At 42.3% G+C, this 22,932-nt stretch overlaps 1 protein-coding gene across 1 annotated transcript in view; it reads left to right on the top strand.

The window, feature by feature from the left end:
* The window catches only part of alk (ALK receptor tyrosine kinase), a 225,471-nt gene that overhangs the window by 135,529 nt on the left and 67,010 nt on the right, over window positions 1–22,932 (top strand). The window contains exons 8-11 of the mRNA XM_060934731.1: window positions 10,987–11,149; window positions 11,245–11,392; window positions 12,531–12,641; window positions 13,715–13,856. Coding sequence (XP_060790714.1) covers window positions 10,987–11,149; window positions 11,245–11,392; window positions 12,531–12,641; window positions 13,715–13,856 — 564 coding nt within the window. The remainder of the gene's footprint in view (window positions 1–10,986; window positions 11,150–11,244; window positions 11,393–12,530; window positions 12,642–13,714; window positions 13,857–22,932) is intronic.

Raw genomic sequence — 22,932 nt, 5'->3', positions numbered from 1 at the left:
AGAGAGGGTAGGCCCCGTCACAACCCTCCCTCGGCTGGACGGGGCGGTCCTTTTCCCAAGAGTTCGGGACATGATGCTCGGAAGTGACCAGGCTTGCCACAGTAGATGCAGCACTTGTCCCTCCTTCTGCGCTCCCTCTCAGATGCGGAGAGGCGAGTACGACCCACTTGCATGGGTTCTGGACAGTCACTGAAGGAGGTAGACGGTCTCCAGGTAGAGGTAGGGAGGCTGGGGGGGCTCAAGGCTTGGTGGCGTTCTCTCATCCTGTTGTCCAGACGAATAGCATGTGAGATGAGGGTTTCGAGGTCACTTGGGCATCCAATAGAGGCCAGACCGTCCTTGATGGGGTCAGACAGACCATGGTGGAAGGCTGACACCAGGGCAGTCTCGTTCCATCCACTTACTGCTGCGAGTGTTCGGAACGAGATGGCGTAATCTGCGACGCTTCCTCCTTGCCGGATGGACATGAGCTTTCGGGCTGCGTCGGTACTGATGTCTGCCTGATCGAAGACCCGAAGCATCTCTTCAGAAAACAGCTGGAAATCAAAGCACTCAGGTCCCTGTCTTTGCCAGATAGCAGTAGCCCAGGCTCGCGCCTTACCAGCTAATAAGGTGATCACAAAGGCAATCTTGCGGCGATCCGTAGTGTAGGTGGTAGGCTGAAGCTCAAAGGTGAGTTGACACTGGGTAAGGAACTCTCGGCACTCACTGTGCTTGCCGTCATACCTCTGTGGTGCAGGAAGGCTGGGTTCGCGAGGTGAAGAAGGCAGCATTGCAGGAGGCACTGGAGCAGGAGCTGGATCAGGAGCAGGAACTGGATCAGGAGATGCAGGCAGAGATGTCAGCTGTGCCAGGGTTTTCCCAATTTGCTGAAGCAGTTCCTCGTGGCGAGCAAGGGCCTCACGTTGGCTGGTGAGCGTACGTCCATGAGCGTCCATGGTCGCTCCGAAGCGTGTCAAAGCTGCCATAATTCCCTGAAGGTTGGCCGGGTAGACAGTTGAAGCAGCCTCTGCTGAGTCGGTCATGACGGAGTCTTTCTGTTAGGGTTTTGCTGGGATTCGAACCTGGTTCGTTGGTGTGATAATCCAGCAAACCCCCACTAGGCCACCAGGGGGATGACTCAAATGCAGAGGCGTGAGGCGGAAGTAGAAAAAGAATCAAAAGGTTTATTTAAACTATATACACTATATACAGGGCAAAACAAAAGACAAAAAAAAAACCAAAGAGTAAAATCCAAAAGAAAAGCAAAGTGCAAAAATACAAAAGCTAAGAAGATCAAAAAACACAGTACAAAGGAAACTGGAGATAAACATAACAGCACAAAGACTCCGTGACAAGAGGACTGAACTCAGGGGTATAAATAGACAAACTAATTAAGGACACAGGTGAAGATAATTAGGCAATTAACACAAACACAAAACACAGGAACAGTGGCGGCCTCTAGAGGCCAAAATAAACACGACATGAAAAGGAAATAACAGCGGCCTCTAGAGGCCAAAACAGTCCTAGTCCTAACATGAGCACCGCGCTTGTTAATGCGATGCTGGGTGTTTTGCTTTGTAGGTGGTTAGTTTGAAACGTTAATGGCATTTTCTGTTTTGAAAGAAGGCACACTGTGATTTCATGATATATAACAGACTGTATTGTAAATTCAAACTGGCAAAAAAAAAAAGACAATCAGGCTGTCAAATGATGCATACAGTTCATTTCTATAGCTGAATTTTAACACAGTTAATGAGTAAATTTTTTTGAGTGCATCAGTTCACACACCTACGTCTCCACACACCAGCGGTCTGGTTTTTCAGACTCTTTCTATTTCCTCAGTCGATTTGCTGGTTTACTGCAGAAACCGAGCTGAACTCTGGATAAGAACAGAGGACAATGCACTGTAAGATCCTGTCATCTCGACAGGTTTTTTTTTTTTCAGCCTTTTTCTGCTTGATTACTTTGATGTGGAAAAATGTGTGCATCATTAACCTTGTGACGCTCTGTGCTCTCTGTGACCCAGGTCTAAACTAAGCACTTTTTAACAATGGAAGATTGAGATGAAAACTGTTCTGTGGCTTGGTTTTGATCAAAATGATCTCATTTCCTTGGTTCATTTTACTCCAGGAATTTGCTCTTCTCACCTGAACTTTACTTCTGGCAATTACTGACATCCTATTGGTTGGTGTTGTGTGTCAGTCAAGGCTATAGATCATCTCATCTCATCTCATCTCATTATGTCTAGCCGCTTTATCCTGTTCTACAGGGTCGCAGGCGAGCTGGAGCCTATGCCAGCTGACTACGGGCGAAAGGCGGGGTACACCCTGGACAAGTCGCCAGGTCATCACAGGGCTGACACATAGACACAGACAACCATTCACACTCACATTCACACCTACGGTCAATTTAGAGTCACCAGTTAACCTAACCTGCATGTCTTTGGACTGTGGGGGAAACCGGAGCACCCGGAGGAAACCCACACGGACACGGGGAGAACATGCAAACTCCGCACAGAAAGGCCCTCGCCGGCCACGGGGCTCGAACCCGGACCTTCTTGCTGTGAGGCGATAGCGCTAACCACTACACCACCGTGCCGCCGGCTATAGATCAGAGGACAATAATTGGCCACCAACAGTCTGTATGCAAAGTATTTTTCCAAAACATTTGAATACTGTATTTGTACTGGAAAAAAAAATTCTCATGCAGAGTTGATCAATTTATGAAAACGAGATTGTCAATGATGGTGTAGCTCACTCCAGTCCCGTCTAGTCCAGAAGGAATGATCTAAAGTGGGCCACCTTGCGCAGTTCTACTGTCAACCAGTCCAGTTCAAATATTTGCCAGAAAGAATCCAAAATGGTGAGGAATTGACTGAGAAGAAGCGATTTTTGTTGAACTGCTCATTAAGGCTTAATTAGTCCATAATTTCATGAATAATTGTAATTAAGCAAATCTGGGTAGAAGGTATATGCGCCCTAGGTACCCCTACCTTCATCCCAGAAAGAATCAAAATCACTGAAGAATTGAAAGAGAAAAAGCGATTTGTGTGGAATATGGACGACGACAGACGGACGACGGACAACGCATGATGGCATAAGCTCATCGCTCGTTGGCTGCACTTCAAAAACTCTAGTTTTCTAAAAATGAACCAGCTCAGCTTTGATAGCAGAAGCATCTCTGTTGTAGTTTATCACATGCATTTGGGTAAATTATGTAGTTCACTGAATGGCTCATCAGATCAGTAACTAGCTACACTGCCACAGCCTCTTAGGTCAGAAAAGAGAGAGTCGATTTTTCATTTTTATTTACTCTCTCTGCACTGACTTGCAAACTGATGATGTGGCTTTTTGTGGCTTATCTGTTTACTACTGTGGTGCGAAACACATTAACAAACCAAAACTACAACAGCAAATCAGAAAACACAACAACAAAACCTTAATAATAGCAAATTTGCAAAAAACAAAAAGAAAAAAGTGTTGGTGTTTGTATAAATCTGTTGCGATGCTCTTGGTTTCTGAGAGCTGTTGCGTTTTTAGTTTGTTAATGTGTTTTGCACTAATGGGCCAATGTAGTTCAGTGCATTAGTGCAACTGCAAAACAAAGCATATCCATTTTAAACTGTCTTATTCAGAGCTATTGATTAATCATTCATGTTTGAAGGTGTAAGAGTTTAAGTTTAAAACATTTAAAAAATTGACTAAAATTATCAACAGAATGTCAAAGGCATCTACAAATGATGTTGCAGAGATCTCATCTCATCTCATTATCTCTAGCCGATTTATCCTGTTCTACAGGGTCGCAGGCAAGCTGGAGCCTATCCCAGCTGACTACGGGCGAAAGGCGAGGTACACCCTGGACAAGTCGCCAGGTCATCACAGGGCTGACACATAGACACAGACAACCATTCACACTCACATTCACACCTACGGTTAATTTAGAGTCACCAGTTAACCTAACCTGCATGTCTTTGGACTGTGGGGGAAACCGGAGCACCCGGAGGAAACCCACGCGGACACGGGGAGAACATGCAAACTCCGCACAGAAAGGCCCTCGCCGGCCACGGGGCTCGAACCCGGACCTTCTTGCTGTGAGGCGACAGCGCTAACCACTACACCACCGTGCCGCCCCATTATAGAGATATCTCCTGAAATTAGCATGCTAACCACCTAGCCCCAAGTCTGTCTCATAATACCACTTTGTACCTCAAGAGGCAATAGTGAGTCACTGCAGCGTCCAGACTGCCCTCAGTCCAAAATGAGAGACTGTAGAAGTAGGAATGTGTAAATGACTGAAGAAATTAGTAAAGATATTACTTTGCAGAAGTTTGATCTGTCTTTATATCTTGATTACTCTGGTATGTACAAATATTATGTGACAAAGCTCGGGTTCCACTCTTTCTTGTGATATGTGTTTCATATCTACAACCCCCAATCAGAAAAGTTGGGATGGTTTGGAAAAAAAAAAAAAATATATATATATATATATATATATATATATATATATATATATATATATATATATACACACTTTGACTTGTATGTCATTGCAGGCAGAAAGAACCCAAGATTCTTCGCGTTTTATCTAGTCAGCTTCATTTCATTTGTTAATATACATCCATTCCTGTCTTTCAGGCCTGCAACAAATTCCAAAAAATGTAGGAACAGGGCAATTTAGGGCTAGTAATGAAATTAAACAATTCAAAAATGGTGTGACGTCAATAAGTGACTTTAAGCATGATCTGATACAACATCAGTATCCAGGAAAGGCCTAGTCTTTGAGGAACATAGTTGGGCTGAGGGGCTTTAACTTGTCAACAAATGCATGAGAAAATTATTGAAATGTTTAAAAACAATATTCCACAAAGAAATATAGGAAGGGATTTAGATATTTCACCCTCTGTGGTGCACAATATCATTAAACGATTCAAGGAATCTGGAGGAATTTCAGTCCATAAAGGGCAAAGGGCTCAAGCCTAATCTGAATCCCCGTGATCTCTGATCCCTCAGACGGCACTGCATCAAGAACCATCACTCATCTACAGCTGATATAACCACATGAGCTAAGGATTACTTTGGCAAACCTTTGTCAAGCACGACAATACAGAGTTACAGACAGTTACTGTACAGAGTTACTGTGCAAAAAAGGAAGACAGTGGAAACGTGCATTGTGGTCAGATGAATCAGTGTTCCAGGTCTTTTTTTTCTAAGTAATGGACACCGTGTGCTCCAGACCAAAGACAAAAAGAACCATCCAGACTGTTACCAGGAACAAGTCCAAAAGCCAGGGACAGCACACGGTTTTTGGTATGGGGTTGTGTCCGTGGCCTTGGCAAAGGTAACTTAGTAATACCTTAATAATAGCAAATAGTTAGCAATACTTCTGTGATGGAGCATTAATGCAGAAAAGGACACTGAGATTTTGGAGCAACATCTGCTGCCTTCAAGACGACATCTTTTCCAGGGAGATTTCAACAAGACAATGCAACACCACATTCTGCACACATTACAAAGGCGTGGCTGTGGAAGAAGAGGGTGTGGCCCCTCTGTCCCCAATCATGAAAGTGTGGTGAATTTTGAAACGAAAAATACGACAGTGACGACCCCGTACTGTTCCACACCTTAACACCTGTTTGCAGGAAGAACGGGACAAAATAACATCTGAAACACTTCATCACTTGGTGTCTTCAGTCCCTGAACATCTTTTAAGTGTTGTGAGAAGGAATGGAAACATTATGAAGTGGTAAATACTTTAGAGTCACGACTTTTTTAAATGTGTTGTAAGGATTAAAATTAATGTGTTTATTTTGAAAGAAAAAAAAAGATTCATGAAGTAAAATATCAAACTTTTTCTGATTTGGCCTTGCATGCATAGACAAGCAACTCGCATCGTTGGAAGGTTGTGCCGTTTCATGTGAAATGCACATGCAGGTCCTTGTTTCTTACAACAGGAGTGGACACCCCAAGTTTCTGGTGATATACTGCCCCCTGTTTGTTTGAAGTGAGTATGAATTCACCAGGTGACCTATTCCAATACTTTTGTAAGCAATAAATGTTATATGGCTGGAACTTTATAAATTTGGAAAACCCCTGGTGTAAAGAGAGGGTTGTGCATTTGCTTTAGATCTGAGTGAGAGAGTTATTTAGTAGCTTGGTCCTGTGGGTCACAGAAGCCTGAACACCATCAGTTTTTACATGGGTCAACACTTTTGTGCACTAGAGAAACACAGCCTTTTTTTTTTTTTTTAACCTTTTTAGTAACCGCTCCAGAGTTATGACCTGTGTTCAGCCATTCTGTCTCTTCCACACACAGCCTTGAGTCCTTTTGTATAGCTGATTTAAAACCGTAAGGCAGAATCACAGGTTATGTTGAATACCCCTTGGGTTGTATGCAGAATATAAAAAAGTAAAACTTTTGTTATGTGAAACAGTCTGCTGCACTTCTGCAGTGCTTTCTGATGTTTTTTGTACCAAATGCCAATGCCCTCTGTGTGTGCGTTTGTGGCTGAGAAAGAAAGAAAGAAAGAAAGAAAGAAAGAAAGAAAGAAAGAAAGAAAGAAAGAAAGAGTTTCATTTACAAAGTTTGTGAGTAATTGAGAAATGGGACATGTCAATCATCACTGAAGGGGAAATAAGGTGTGTGTGTGTGTGTGTGTGTGTGTGTGTGTGTAGTATGAGATAAAACTTTTGTTATTTATGAAGCAAAGAGCAAAGAGTATGTGATCATTAATTTTGGTATAGAAAACACATTTAGTGCAATGAACATTTCAAACAGTAAAGGACTCGATTAAATTTCCATTTTTTTAACAAGCTTTCAAAAGCTAGATTTAAAAAATAAAAAAAACTCTGTTAATTGCATTGAAAGAACAGCCACCCACCATTGTTCGGACTATTTCTGTCCTTTTATGGAATATGTAATAAAGAAAACTCAATGGCACATACTGTTTCAAGAAAATAATCAGGGATGGGGTGATGTGAAGCAATGTGAAGATGCTGGAGGGAGGATTTGTTCAAAAGAGCGACACTGATGAGCTTTATTATATTGAAAATGGTGCTTGTTTCCACATGAAGAAAAAAACAATTCCAAAAATGAACCTCATCTCATCTCATCTCATCTCATTATCTCAAGCCGCTTTATCCTTCTACAGGGTCGCAGGCAAGCTGGAGCCTATCCCAGCTGACTACGGGCGAAAGGCGGGGTTCACCCTGGACAAGTCGCCAGGTCATCACAGGGCTGACACATAGACACAGACAACCATTCACACTCACATTCACACCTACAGTCAATTTAGAGTCACCAGTTAACCTAACCTGCATGTCTTTGGACTGTGGGGGAAACCGGAGCACCCGGAGGAAACCCACGCGGACACGGGGAGAACATGCAAACTCCGCACAGAAAGGCCCTTGCCAGCCCCGGGGCTCGAACCCAGGACCTTCTTGCTGTGAGGCGACAGCGCGAACCACTACACCACCGTGCCGCCCAAAAATGAACCTAGTCAACGTATCTCCACTTTTATCTCTAAGACTTGAGTTCTTTCTCACTCGGTGAAACACCAGACCATAGAAATAAGCTTTCATTAACTGTACACTTATTCTCCATGACTCCTCCCCTTGCTTCACAACTGACACATGACCACACCCATGCTGCGACGTTCCACTAGAATATTAATGTGAAATATGTATGTTAAAATGACATTGTGTTGTATATCATTGCAAAAATATCACCATCTGTTTACACTCAGTTTAAAAGGATTAAGAGGATCAGAGTTCATTGGATATTTTTGAAAATGTAGTTTTTATCCCGTTTAAAAAAAAAAAACTACCATCCATCCACACAAAAATGTTTTTAATGAATTAATTTTATTAATTTTTTTAAATATATTTCCGAAGCTCAAAAAAAATCTGAATACTACAGCCAATTAAACGTAGACGGCCTTTCGATTTCATAAAATCGGTGAAATTTAGTTCCGTCTGAAATGTGGTGATTGTGATATCTGTTTATTTCTGTAATATCTCACAAAATATCAGGCCATTCTGTGGCTGGGAAGTTATTTAATTTGAGGGGATTAAAGCAAATAATGTGCATGAAATCGCTCGCTTGGCGCAGTCAAGCAGACAGAGGAAGTCCGTGTGCGCATACGCAGGTTTACCTTCTTCTTCTTCTTTTGGGTTTTACGGCAGCTGGCATCCACAGTGTCGCATTACTGCCATCCACAGGTTTCCCTTTGAGTGTGCACTGACAGTTCCATCATTCTGTCACTAAACGAACAGCTGATCACACCGAGGTGCTCGCTGAGCGCCCATATTTATTAGTTTGGTCCTGCGTTTCCTTTCCTTCGTATAGAACATAACGTCTTTTCTTCTCACTTTCTTTCCATTACTGTAGTCACTCTTTCACGTTTCATTTGCATACTCACGTCCTTCATTTTTCTCTCCTGTTTCAAATTTGTATCCCACAATGCCTTGCGTGAACGGGGAAAGCCCATTACGTGATGCATGATGTAGTATCTTGAATTGGTTCATGGTGAAGCAAGAAAAAATAGTGGAGAATTTAGGACCACGTGGAGATAAATTCATTAATTGTTCTTTCGGTCCGCTCAACAAAAAATAATTGGGTGTCAGGGAAAATTCTTTCTATGACCTAAACATGAAAAATCTGAAAGGCGGTCTACCTTTAAGTGGCTATAGTATTTCGTAAGCTGTTATTTCAGATGCCACAAGGATAACATTAAAAGCTGCACATTGAGGGGTTGAGACTGAGAAACACTGACAAAAAGCCTCATTAGTGAATCTTCAGTTCCCATTTTATCCTGGTCAAGGTCACAGTTGGCCAAAAGAAATAAAGCAAAAAATGACAAATGCAAGGATTCATATTTGTGGTCTGACAATAATGTGGAACTACAAACATGTTGTTATCCTATGAGTAATTAAACATGAACATAAACCGAAATAAAAACATGCAAAAATGGTGGTTTTGAAATCCAGTTTCAAAAATATCCATGTATGTGTGGATGGAGCCTACATAATTCAGCGACTTTTTTTTTTTCTGGTGGTATCATGATCATGAAAATAGTTCGCAGTTATTCCATGACATCGAGTTGTACAGTACATGAGCTGATAGCTGACGAGACTCGTAGCACCGAGTTAGCTATTATCCATGTACAATGAGACTGAGTGGAATAACTGTTTTATTCTATCCACAATTACTGGATTTTGAGAAACACAGCATTTTTATTTTTATTTTTTGCAAATTTGATAAATAAAATTTTTATACAAAACATGCAATAAAATAATGCCCCCTTAGAATGTAAACAAACTGGTGAAATGACGGGAGCAATTTGTGAAAAATGCTGTAATAATAATTCTTGAAAAATAAAAAAATAAGATACGTTCTTACCATCAAATACATTCATTCCGGGTTTTTATTGTTGTTGCTTTTTTTTTTGTATTTTTTGGCGTTTTGTTTTCAAGTAGAGTTTTTATTTCGTCCTTAGTTGATTCAGCAACACGCTCCGCCGTTATGTTTTTCTCTACTCACGGTATATGAGCTGATAGCCTCGTAGTAGAGTAGCCAATCAGAGCACGCAATTCCTCATATCCAGTGAATGTGGAAAGAATAATGTCCATTGTCCACTGTCGTATAATAGAAAATCTTCCTCCCATGCTTGTGCTATAGTTTAGATGCAGCAGGAGCTCTTTGGCTCATAAAAATGAATAAATGCAGCTCCTCTTGGCTGATGTTCGAAGAACTTGATTCCAAGTCTAGACTGTAGCTCAGAGCAGTGCCACTGTGCCCATCTGACAAGAGTAATCTCCCGGCTAATGGCAAATGCGGCAAATGCTGTCAGGCTTCCACATGGGCCATTACAGCCCTAATGAGGAAAAATATCTGGTCCTTGTCTGTGCCACTTTTGTAAGACATTGGCAATGTTCAAATGGGTCAACATCTACATGTGTGGGTTTTTTTTGTTGTTGTTGTTTGTTTTTTAACTGAGTGACAGTATCAAGATCTAGAGTCTCTTACCCCTGGAACTTAACTGGCACCATATAAGCATCTCATCTGTAGCAGGCTTGTAGTATTCGAGTTCAGGACTCGGACTCAAGTCCAACTCATGCCCTAATTTTAAGGACTTGTGATTTGACTTCAGCTTGAGCACTGATGACTCGGACTTGGACTCGGACTCGTGCATTAACTGCGTTCGGACTCATAAATTAGAGATGAGGACTCTGATTTTTTCTTTATGTTTTGTAACATGCCATAATAATTTGGCATAAGATATTTATCTCTTATATAATACATTAATTTTATACAAATTTTATGCAAGAGAATACACATTCATCTGTTCATACATCATGTTCAGGAACAAACTAACGTTAATGGCGCTAAAATGCCTGGAGAGACGCCCCTAGGATTGTCCGCTTTGCTTATATAGACTTCTCATGCAGTGGGAAAAAATGCACTGCTACATATGTGTTCCATATGTAGAAGAACTATCGAGGAGACGACGGGGACAACCTCGAACTTCGGTCGTCATTTGGCGAGACTCCACCCAGAGAAGGAAGTGACACGCTATGTTCATTGCCCTGTTGATAGTGGGCGTGGCTTGCTTGCCGAGCAATGAACTAGCGAGTGTTAACCCTCTCTCATGTTATTTGCCCTGTTGATAGCAGGGCTTGTGTCAGACTCAAGATCAATAGTGGACTCGACTCAGACTCGACTCAAAATTTTCTTTAATGACTTGGACTTGACTCAGACTTGAACACTGGCGACTCAAGACTGGACTCAGACTCGAGGTTTAGTGACTCGACCACAACACTGATCTGTAGTGAACTAGTCTCTAAGTTTATGATGAAAATAATTGACCAGTTGGAAAATCAAACCTTTATAATGAGAAATGTTTCAAACTTAACCCGAAAGCTAATATAAATGAATGATTTGATTAGATCAGCTTTGGAATGTCCATCCAACCAACAGCTCTATGAGTGTGTGTATGTGTCTTTGCAGCCAAGTGGTTTTTCCACACCTGTGGGGCTACAGGGCCGACTGGTCCTACTCCCACTCAGTGTAGCAGTTCCTACCAGAAGAGCAATGTGAACGTGACTGTAGGAATAAAGGGAGCACTCAAGGGCATCCAGATGTGGAGGGTTCCTGAAACAGGATTATACAGGTACTGGGGAAAAAATGGGATGATAACTGGGGGGGGGATACGATTTTACTTTGAGATTTGATTTGACATGGCTTTCTTTACTTTGGGACTCATAGGATCATGGCTTATGGTGCAGCAGGTGGACGCAGTGTTCTCAATATGTTCAGATCACATGGAATCTGTATCGCTGGAGATTTTAAGCTGCAAAAAGATGAGGTGCTGTACATTCTGGTGGGACAGCAGGGAGAAGATGCCTGTTCGAAGGTGATACGCTTTCTCTTATATTTACAGGAATCAATATGAAACTAATCCAGTAGTTTCGTTTTAGTATTTTGTTTGCAGTTTTTAGTACAGTTTCCCAGTGTAGCATACAGCACAGGATCCCAGTGTAGAGTACAGCACAGCAGCCCAGTGTAGAGTACAGCACAACAGCCCAGTGTAGAGTATGGTATCGGTACAGTGTCCCAGTGTAGTGTACAGCACAGTACCCAAATGTAGAGAACAGTACAGTATCCCAGTGTATAGTACAGTACTGTAGACCAGTGTAGAGTACAGCACAGTACCCCGGTGTAGAGTACAGTACTGGAGACCAGTGTAGAGTGCAGCACAGTATCCCAGTGTAGAGTACAGTACTGTAGACCAGCATAGAGTACAGTACTCCACCCACTGTAGAGTATAGTACAGTATTCCAGTGTAGAGTTTCATACTATGGCCTAGTGTAGAGTTTAGTGCAGTATCCCAGTGTAGAGCACAGTACTGTAGACCAGTGTAGAGTACAGCACTCTACCCACTGTAGAGTATAGTAGAGTATTTCAGTGTAGAGTTTCATACTATGGCCTAGTGTAGAGTACAGTGCAGTACCCCAGTGTAAAGTGCAGTACTGCAGCCGAATGTAGAGTTTAGTACAGTAGCCCAATATAGAGCTTCGTACTGTATCCTAGTCTAGAGTTTAGTACTATAGCCCTATACTGTATAGAGCACAGTACCATAGCCTAGTGTAGAGTACAGTACAGAAACCCAATGTAGAGTTTGGTACAATAGCCCAGTATGAAGCTTAGTACTGTAACCTAGCACAGAATACAGTACTATACCATAGTGTAGAGTACATCATGTAGCACAGTGCAGAGTTTAGTATAGTGGCCTAGTGTAAAGTACGGTACTGTAGCCTACTGCAGAGTATAGTACAGTCACCTACAGTAGTATAGTGTTTAGTACAGTAGCCCAGTGTAGAGTACAGTACAGTATTCCAGTGTATATTATAGAAGCTTTTGCCTAGTGTAGCTAAGTACAGGTCGTAAACCAGCCATCTGTTATCTTAAGAGCATTTAATTGTAAAAATGCTTAGTGACAGAATTAGAGATGAAATAATTACCTGCTGGATCTTCGCTCTGCTCTCATGCAGCCTGAGGAGCCGCTGCAGAAGATCTGCCTTGAGCAGAAAGGGCCTCCAGACAGCAAGAGCACGTTGAAGGGAGGAGGTGGAGGAGGAGGGGGTGCGACCTACATCTTCAAGGTAAGACTTCCATGATATTTCAGAAACAAAATGCACAGTTGAATAAATCAGGGGATGAGTGTATTTCGACTGGAAATGTGTGTAAGCGGGCACACATATCAATGATGACGATCTGGGTCAACTACCAATTTCAGCTCTTTTTAATCAAAAATAAAGATAATCACAAACTTTAGTCACTTGACAGTTAACAGCTGTACCATTTAAAGCGTATACACTCTCCGGTCACTTTATTAGGAACACCCATCCACCTGTTGTTTGATGATGCGGTTCTCTAATCAGCCGATCCCTTGACAGCAGCACGATGCATCAAATCATGCAGATACAAATCAAGTTAATGTTCACAATGTTCAAACATCAGAACGGGAAAAATCGTGATCTCAAAGTGTGACTTTCTTTCACTGTGGCATCATGGGTGTTGGTTTGAGCCAGATGGACTGGTTTGAGTATTTCAGAAACTGCTGATCTCCTGGGGTTTTCACACAGCAAACAGTCTCTAGGGTTTACGCAGAATGGTGCGAAAAACAAAAAACACTGAGTGAGTGAGTGAGTGAGTGAGTGACAGTTCTGTGGGTGGAAACGAACACTTTGTTGATAAGAGAGGGTCAGAGGAAAATGGACAGATTGGTTTGAGCTTTTTTGCCAGGAAAGATATAGTAACTCATAGCAACTCTTTACAACCGTGGTGAACAAAAAAGCATCTCAGCATGCAACAGCAGAAGAACATAATTGGGTTCCACTCCTGCAGCCAAGAACAGGGATCTTAAAACCAAGAACAAGTTTCTAATAAAGTGGCCGGTGTGTGTACTTTGCAGGTATTGACAGCACTAGATATATCCACCCAAGAATGCCTTCTTTGTACATTATTGATTTACTTTTGTTGTGTTGTGATATCCGACACATTCGGTATTAGCTTAGCAATACAATCCTGATATTAATTACAACTGGATTGGTCTTTTTTTTTCCCCCCGATTTTGTCAAGTGTCATTGGGGAAATTTGCAGCCTGGAATGGTTAAGTGATCATTGATCCAGTTTGTATAATGAACTCAAACTCAAGACAACTGTATGCTTTCAGGTGGAGAAGGGAGTTTATATCCCTCTGCTAATTGCTGCCGGAGGTGGGGGTCGAGGCTACAACGGCCACTCAGAGAGCCAGATGGAGCTTGTGGACGATAATTTCAGTATTCCCGGCCTCAATGGCATGTCAGGAACTGCAGGTGAGGGAGGCTTCATCAGAAATGCCATCATCGGACCTTTGAGTTTGAATCTACAGTATATATTGTAAATGAATCCATAATCTACATCTATGCCAAAATCTGTAAATAGTTTTCGGAAGGGAAGAAGAAAGAATATAAATATGGCTTTACAGATGTTCAACACTGTGCCTGCTATTGATTGATCGTATTTACTGTATACTGAAGCAGTTTTAGGTCAAAAACCTGGAGAGACTAGATATGAAACTATTGGTTCTTGAATTAGATGTTTGTGTTGTGGTTCCTGCTCTGCTGAGAGTTTTACACTGCAAAAAATGATCTCTTGTTGAGAGAAAATATCTTTAATATGGGTGAATTTATCTATTATTTCTTATTAGAAGTTTACTAGAACTCAAATATAAGATTATTTAGCTTACTTTGAGATGCTTTTACTAATTTCAAGCCTTAAATTTTCTTATTCTATTGGCAGATAATTTTGCTCATTTTAAGCATTCAATTCTAGAAAGAAGCAAAATTATCTGCCAATAGAATAAGAAAATTTAAGGCTTGAAATTAGTAAAAGCGTCTCAAAGTAAGCTAAATAATCTTATATTTGAGTTCTAGTAAACTTCTAATAAGAAATAATAGATAATTCACCCATATTAAAGATACTTTCTCTCAACAAGAGATCATTTTTTGCAGCGTAGGATGTTCATTTTGGAATGTAAGGGTGGGCAATCTTTCTGTGTGGATATTTTGAGAGTTTTAAAATTGGAGCAACAAAATATAGTGTGCGACAGCATGTGTTCACTTTTTGAGTTTTTTTTTTCTGCACACACATTTGAGAGAGAGAGATAGAGAGAGAGAGAGAGAGAGAGAGAGAGAGAGAGAAAAGAGTGTCTGTTTGTGCCTGCATATGGTCCCATGGTCCTCTCTTGCTGCGTACGCTGTATGACTTCTATCAGCGCCTTGGTTTTCAAAGGCCAGCTTCCCCATTGTGTTCTATTTACTGCTGCTGGGAGTCAGTGCAAGAGGCCAGGGCATGGCCCATTCACAATCTTTCTTCTTCTTCATTCGCTGCTCCCTTGCAGACATTTATTTCAGATTTCTACATTGCCACATGAGGTATGCCTAGAAGATATAGAGGCTGATATTTCAGTTGTGTTAAATCTTATGTAAGCCACTATTTCTGGCTGTGGATTTATATGTTGTATACTGCAGTTAGTAATTCATAATACAGCTAGAATAAGGAGCAACACACTGCAAAAAATTGAAAACTGAATTTGAGGAGAAATGTACTTAATACTAGTGAAATTATCTTGCTGCATGGACAGATAATTTTATTTGACAAGACATCTTGGAATAAGTTGGTTGCAATCTAGAATCTATTAGGTTTAATAATCTCAGCATTGGTGTCTTGTATTCTTCTAATAGGAAATGCTAGATCGTTTCAACTATTTTCAAGATATTTTCACTTGCCAAGACATCATTTTTTGCAGTGCACAAAGATGGTTGTGAAATGTTATGAGCAGTGCTTAATTTGTGAAGTGGGGGGTCCTGGAACGCAGGAGGTGGGTGGGTCCGGCAACTCAAAAAAAAAAAGGCGGGGGGTGGTTTACTATAACTTTACGCACACACGCCTATTGTGTGTGTAAAAAAATAATAATAATAATATCAGACATTATGATCTTAGAAAACGCTTTAGTGACGAACAGTTACAGACAGTAATATGTCGTGATATTATGTTATAAAATATTATTTTTATTAGGCTATATATTAAATTATATATTAAATTTATCTTCTAAAATAACAGACTGTACTCATATCACAACTGATTTATTTCACCATTGGAGATCAGATCACACAAGACATGAGTTAAATGAAATGCCAGCGGGATTTCGTGGCTCAGGTGGATAAGGCGCCGTACCATAAATCCAAGGACCTGGGTTCAATTCCGACCTGCGGGCATTTTCCGAGCCCTCCCTGTTTTTAAAGCAGTGCCAGCAAACATAAGTGCAATCAATTCAAGTAATAGTTAAGAAATAAAGGGTTTACAAAACAAGTTGGAAAATTCATTTTAAAAATTTTAGTAAGCTTTCTTGGTTTTTTGCCATTTTTTCCACAGCGCAAGCTAACGGCTACAAAAAACCCGGTGTTCTATTGAGCGGAAGTATACACCTCATGTCCCTCCCTCTTCCCCTTTTGCATAGATTTTGTGGATGTCATAGGAGAGAAATCAACAACAGATATCAAAATCAAAACCGAACACTAAACAAATTTTTATTTACTTATTTAATTTATTGTTTGATTTTTTCCCCTTTGTGATGGTCACGGAGGTGATCTGATCCATTTAAATAGTTGCCGGAACACCGAATGAAATGAAAATAGCTGCCGGATCCGACAACGGAGGTTACGGATCTTGTTCCATCGTGTTCCGGCTCAAATTAAGCCCTGGTTATGAGGTGATTTCATTCCAAACTAATGTCATCCCAAGCACTATTTGATATGCTTGTTTTTGTCCATACCACATTTTAAAAGTTTCAAAGTCAAAATCCCTCCTGTGCCAGGACCTGGGCTTCCCAGGCAGTCTCCCGTCCAAGTACTAACCAGTCTCTTGAGGCGCATTGGGCGACGCCAGTCTCCATTTCTATTGCTGGGTTTCAGTCATGTGAATTTTCTTAGCGGTTTTACCGGAAGTGAAATAGCTGGTGGTCTGAACAGCTGCCGTAGTGCAAACAAGATGGCGCCGCAAGAGTGGCAGCTAGTTGCAGTAGCTCCGAGCGTGTTTGTGTTTTGGTATGTTTTGTACTTTTCTCGTGTTTCTTTCTGCACTACTCTCAGTCGGAAGTGGGCACCTATGGATGTACTTCTCGTGAGACTATGCATTTGTATTTTTCTCTTTTTCTTTCTGGGGCTACTTAAATCGGCATCAGCGGACCCTTTTAGCCATGGCTCCATTGTTTACACTCGGGAGCAGCTGTTAGCACTGCGCAACACCAAGGTACTCCCCGTGGAAAGACCGGTGATTCCCGCGGAATTAAGGAAAAGGAGAAGGGGATGCAGAGCTGGATTGAAGTGCCGGGAGAAGAAAAGACGGTATACTAGTAAACCATGCATATCTGTCATCATGGGAAACGTAAGATCTCTCCCTAATAAGATGGATGAGCTAACGGCGCTAACCAGGCTGCAGAGGGAGTACCGGGAGTGTAGCCTTACTGTATGTGCTTCACAGAGACTTGGCTGAATGAACTCTCACCTGACTCACACGTCACTCTGGATGGATTTCAACTCGTGAGAGCAGACAGGAAAGCCAAGGAGAGTGGTAAGAGGAAAGGAGGGGTATAGCGATGTTTGTGAATTACAGATGGTGTAACCCGGGGCACATCAGGGTAAAGGAGCAGTATTGCAGTAAAAACACTGAACTGCTAGCGGTTAGCATTCGGCCATATTACCTCCTGAGGGAATTCTCGCACGTTATCACGATAACTGTGTACATCCCCCCGGCGGCCGACGCTGCTGCAGCCTGTGAGCTCTTACACACTACAGTGTCAAAGCTTCAGACATCGCACCCCCAGTCCCTGCTACTAATCTCTGGTGACTTCAATCATGCTTTCCTGTCCTCCACTCTCCCAACCTTCACTCAGTATGTGAAATGCCACACCAGAGACAATAGAACTTTGGATTTAATGTATGTGAACACCAAGGATGCATATAGCTCATCACCCCTCCCCCCACTGGGCCGTTCTGACCACAATCTGGTTCACTTGTCCCCTATGTACATACCTATGGTGAATAAACAACCACCCACCAAGAGGTATGTAAGGAGCTGGTCTGAGGAGACCAGTATGGCACTGAGGGACTGCTTTGACACCACGGACTGGGATGTGTTGTGTGAACCTTACAGGAATGACATTGATAGCCTGACAACCTGCATCACGGATTACATTAATTTCTGTGTTGAAAACACTGTGCCAGTCAGGAAGGTACGGTGTTTTCCCAACAATAAACCTTGGGTGACCTCTGAACTAAAAGCCCTATTAAACAAGAAGAAGAGGGTTTTTAAATCTGGCAACAAGGAGGAGATGAGGAGAGTGTAGAGGGAGTTGAAGAGGGGGATAAGGAGAGGCAAGGACAGCTACAGGAGGAAGCTGGAGGAGCGCCTCAAGGGAAGCAACACCGGAGAGGTATGGAGAGGCCTGAAAACCATCTCTGGCCACACAAAGGACAGTGGGAGGGGCCCTGTATCTGGGGGCCAGGACTGGGGAAATGAGTTGAATCTCTTTTTCAACAGATTTGACTGTGCCACCCCACCCTCCCCCACTCGCCATAGTCCTGACCTGTCTGTGATATCACTCCACCCCCCTCCCCTCATAATACCTCTGACACCAACAGCTCCCTCCTCACACCACATCACCCCCCTCCGCTCCCTGCCAGACCAATCCACACAATCCACCCCCGACCTCACTCTACAGGACTCACACCTCGGCTACACCCCTCGCCTCTCCATAACAGCTGATCAGGTGTTGAAGGAGCTGAGGAGGATCAAGATGAGGAAAGCTGCTGGCCCTGATGGTATCAACTCCAGACTGCTTAAGGACTGTGCAGATCAGCTCTGTGGGATTCTTCTGTACATTTTCAACCTGAGCCTCAGTCTGGAGAAAGTTCCACTTCTGTGGAAAACATCATGTGTGGTTCCAGTTCCCAAGACTGTGCACCCCAGGGAGCTCAACCACTTTCGGCCAGTAGCTCTAACGTCTCACCTAATGAAAATCATGGAGAGCATTGTTCTCTCCCACCTCCGACACCTGGTGAACAGTGAGATGGACCCCCTGCAGTTTGCATATCGACGGGGCATTGGTGTGGATGACGCTGTTATTTACCTGCTACACCGGTCACTTTTGCACCTGGAGGGCACTGGGAGCAATGTGAGAATCATGTTTTTTGAATTCTCCAGTGCTTTCAACACAATCCAGCCATCACTGCTTAGGGGGAAGCTGGAGGGAGCTGGTGTCGACTGCCACCTGGCTGCATGGATCATCGACTACCTCATTAACAGGCCGCAGTATGTGAGGCTCCGCAACTGTGTGTCTGATGTGGTAGTCTGCAGCACAGGGGCTCCACAGGGTACAGTGCTCTCTTCTTTCCTCTTTACACTTTACACATCTGACTTCAGCTACAACACGGACAGCTGCCACCTCCAGAAGTTCTCAGATGATACAGCCATCGTTGGACGTGTGTCAGAGGGGGACGATCTGGAGTACAGAGAGGTCATCACCAACTTTGTCGCCTGGTGCAAACTGAACCACCTACGCATCAACGCCAGCAAGACAAAGGAGATGGTGATCGATTTCAGAAGGACGGTTCCTCAAATTGCATCAGTGAACATCCAGGGTTTGGACATTGAGCTCGTGGAGGAGGACAAATACCTGGGTGTTCACCTCAACAACAAACTGGACTGGACTAACAACACAGATGTCCTGTACAAGAAGGGCCAAAGTCATCTCCACCTGTTGAGAAGACTGAGGTCTTTTGGTGTGTGTAGGACACTGCTTAGGACTTTTTATGACTCTGTGGTAGCATCAGCGATTTTCTACGCTGTGGTCTGCTGGGGCTGTGGAAGCTCAGAGAGGGACAGGAAGAAACTTAATAAACTGGTCAGAAGGGCTGGCTCAGTCTTGGACTGTCCTCTGGACTCCATTGAGGTGGTGGGTGAGAGGAGGACGTTAGCCCCTACATGAGGCTACGGGGGCTTTAAGCAGCTCTTTTAGTAGTAGACTGCTACACCCACGGTGTAAGAAGGAGAGATACCGCAGGTCATTCATACCTGCTGCTGTCAGACTGTATAACACCCACAACTTGTAATGTAGCACCAATAACCTGTTTGTCGTTATATTTGCACTACTTCACCACTACTACCTCTGCCATCTCTCATCGATGCAATTATTATGTGCAACAATATAGGCCTTAAACTATTTTATGCATACTTTATATTTATAGATATAAATATTATTTACAGTATGTATAGATGTGTGTGTATATATACAGAGTCTACCTGTAATGTGCAATTTTTCCGAGCCTCTCAATAAGGCAATTTTTCTATACTTTTTCATGGTAGATAATGCAAATAGCCCTCTGTATTTAATCTTTTGTTTGTCTAATTTTTATTTCAGTTTTATTTGTTATCTGTATGACATTTTCTTGCTACTGTAACACATGAATTTCCCGATGTGGGATGAATAAAGTGAATCTAATCTAATCTAATCTAATCTAAACAACTAGCAATAACTTATCAGAGTACGCTTGTAATCTAGAAGCCACTGCTGGCTTTAGATATATTCAGAAGATTGCTATGTGCAATGGAATCGACCCCTACAGTCTGGGAAAGAAGGATTTGTCATACGATCTCGAAAACTACCCTTCAGTCGAGTTCCCCGACATCTCGAACTATCTGGTGTTGCAGACGTTTTTCTACACCACAAAACAGGTGGAAGAGTATGGAGGCTTACAACTTTTTGTTTTTTTCTGTATGTGGCTGGGTAAAGGACCTTGGGATCAAGTCGCTCCCGAATGAATCCTGTATTGTTTTTGCCCGTGTAAGTTTTTTTTTTTTTTTTACTTTTCGTTCACATCTTTACAACGAAGCGCTGCAAGTTGAAGTGTAAACAAAAACAACAGTTGGCTTGATTCTCACTTGTGTTGGCTGTTATCTCTCAGGTAAATCATTCACAAAAATCATCAGAAACCCCTTTAAAGACCTGGATCTTAGTTAAACAAGACGGAGAAGTGATCACGGTGCATTGTAACTGTACGCCTGGGGAAGAATTTTGTCGCGACCTTCATGCATATGGACTTTGTGAGGAGTAAACAAAGAAACAGCCGGGGACTTTAGTGCTTCGTGACTAAAAAATGTACCGTAAAATAATGACACATAGCAAGAAAAGTACTTGGAAAACACTAAGGACAGAGCTGAGAGGGAAATACAAACCTTTCACCAAGTGATCACTGCAAACTCGAGCTCCCTTCAATTTCAGTCAGAGGTTCAAAAGCCACCTTTCTCGACGTCTTTTTGTGAAATCCTGTGTTCGTTCACCCTTTTTTATTACAACCCCAATTCCAAAAATGTTGGGACAAAGTACAAATTGTAAATAAAAATGGAATGCAATAATTTACAAATCTCAAAAACTGATATTGTATTCACAATAGAACATAGACAACATATCAAATGTCGAAAGTGAGACATTTTGAAATTTCATGCCAAATATTGGCTCATTTGAAATTTCATGACAGCAACACATCTCAAAAAAGTTGGGACAGGGGCAATAAGAGGCTGGAAAAGTTAAAGGTACAAAAAAGGAACAGCTGGAGGACCAAATTGCAACTCATTAGGTCAATTGGCAATAGGTCATTAACATGACTGGGTATAAAAAGAGCATCTTGGAGTGGCAGCGGCTCTCAGAAGTAAAGATGGGAAGAGGATCACCAATCCCCCTAATTCTGCACCGACAAATAGTGGAGCAATATCAGAAAGGAGTTCGACAGTGTAAAATTGCAAAGAGTTTGAACATATCATCATCTCCAGTGCATAATATCATCAAAAGATTCAGAGAATCTGGAAGAATCTCTGCGCGTAAGGGTCAAGGCCGGAAAACCATACTGGGTGCCCGTGATCTTCGGGCCCTTAGACGGCACTGCATCACATACAGGCATGCTTCTGTATTGGAAATCACAAAATGGGCTCAGGAATATTTCCAGAGAACATCATCTGTGAACACAATTCACTGTGCCAGCCGCTGTTGCCAGCTAAAACTCTATAGTTCGAAGAAGAAGCCGTATCTAAACATGATCCAGACGCGCAGACGTCTTCTCTGGGCCAAGGCTCATTTAAAATGGACTGTGGCAAAGTGGAAAACTGTTCTGTGGTCAGACGAATCAAAATTTGAAGTTCTTTATGGAAATCAGGGACGCCGTGTCATTCGGACTAAAGAGGAGAAGGACGACCCAAGTTGTTATCAGCGCTCAGTTCAGAAGCCTGCATCTCTGATGGTATGGGGTTGCATTAGTGCGTGTGGCACGGGCAGCTTACACATCTGGAAAGACACCATCAATGCTGAAAATACCTTTCAGCATTGATGGTGTCTTTCCAGATGTGTAAGCTGCCCGTGCCACACGCACTAATGCAACCCCATACCATACCCCCATCCAGGTTCTAGAGCAACATATGCTCCCATCCAGACGACGTCTCTTTCAGGGAAGACCTTGCATTTTCCAGCATGACAATGCCAAACCACATACTGCATCAATTACAGCATCATGGCTGCATAGAAGAAGGGTCCGGGTACTGAACTGGCCAGCCTGCAGTCCAGATCTTTCACCCATAGAAAACATTTGGCGCATCATAAAACGGAAGATACGACAAAAAAGACCTAAGACAGTTGAGCAACTAGAATCCTACATTAGACAAGAATGGGTTAACATTCCTATCCCTAAACTTGAGCAACTTGTCTCCTCAGTCCCCAGACGTTTACAGACTGTTGTAAAGAGAAAAGGGGATGTCTCACAGTGGTAAACATGGCCTTGTCCCAACTTTTTTGAGATGTGTTGTTATCATGAAATTTAAAATCACCTAATTTTTCTCTTTAAATGATACATTTTCTCAGTTTAAACATTTGATATGTCATCTATGTTCTATTCTGAATAAATATGGAATTTTGAAACTTCCACATCATTGCGTTCCGTTTTTATTTACAATTTGTACTTTGTCCCAACTTTTTTGGAATCGGGGTTGTAGTTCACGGGGAACCCTGAAGAAATTTTTATCAGTTTCACGATTTGATCAATTCAAACAACCTAAAACAACGCAAGCGTAAGGCATTTTTCATGCAAGCAATGCATCTTCTCCGTACAAACGCTTTGTTAACTGAGCTTTGGTAGACCACCAGGTAAAGTTTTGAATAACTAATGAGGCGGATGTGACATCATGTGAAACCCAGCAATAGCCCTCGGCTTCTTGCCTATTATATAGGTAGGGTTACAGTATGGGGCTGGTCCTTTGGTAACCACGAGAGTTTGACTCCCTACTCACCAGATGGCAGTAGGTACC

This window comes from Neoarius graeffei, chromosome 11 (genome assembly GCF_027579695.1).
Source record: "Neoarius graeffei isolate fNeoGra1 chromosome 11, fNeoGra1.pri, whole genome shotgun sequence".
Classification (NCBI taxonomy): Eukaryota; Metazoa; Chordata; class Actinopteri; order Siluriformes; family Ariidae; genus Neoarius; species Neoarius graeffei.
This window is presented reverse-complemented; position numbering and strand designations above follow the sequence as displayed.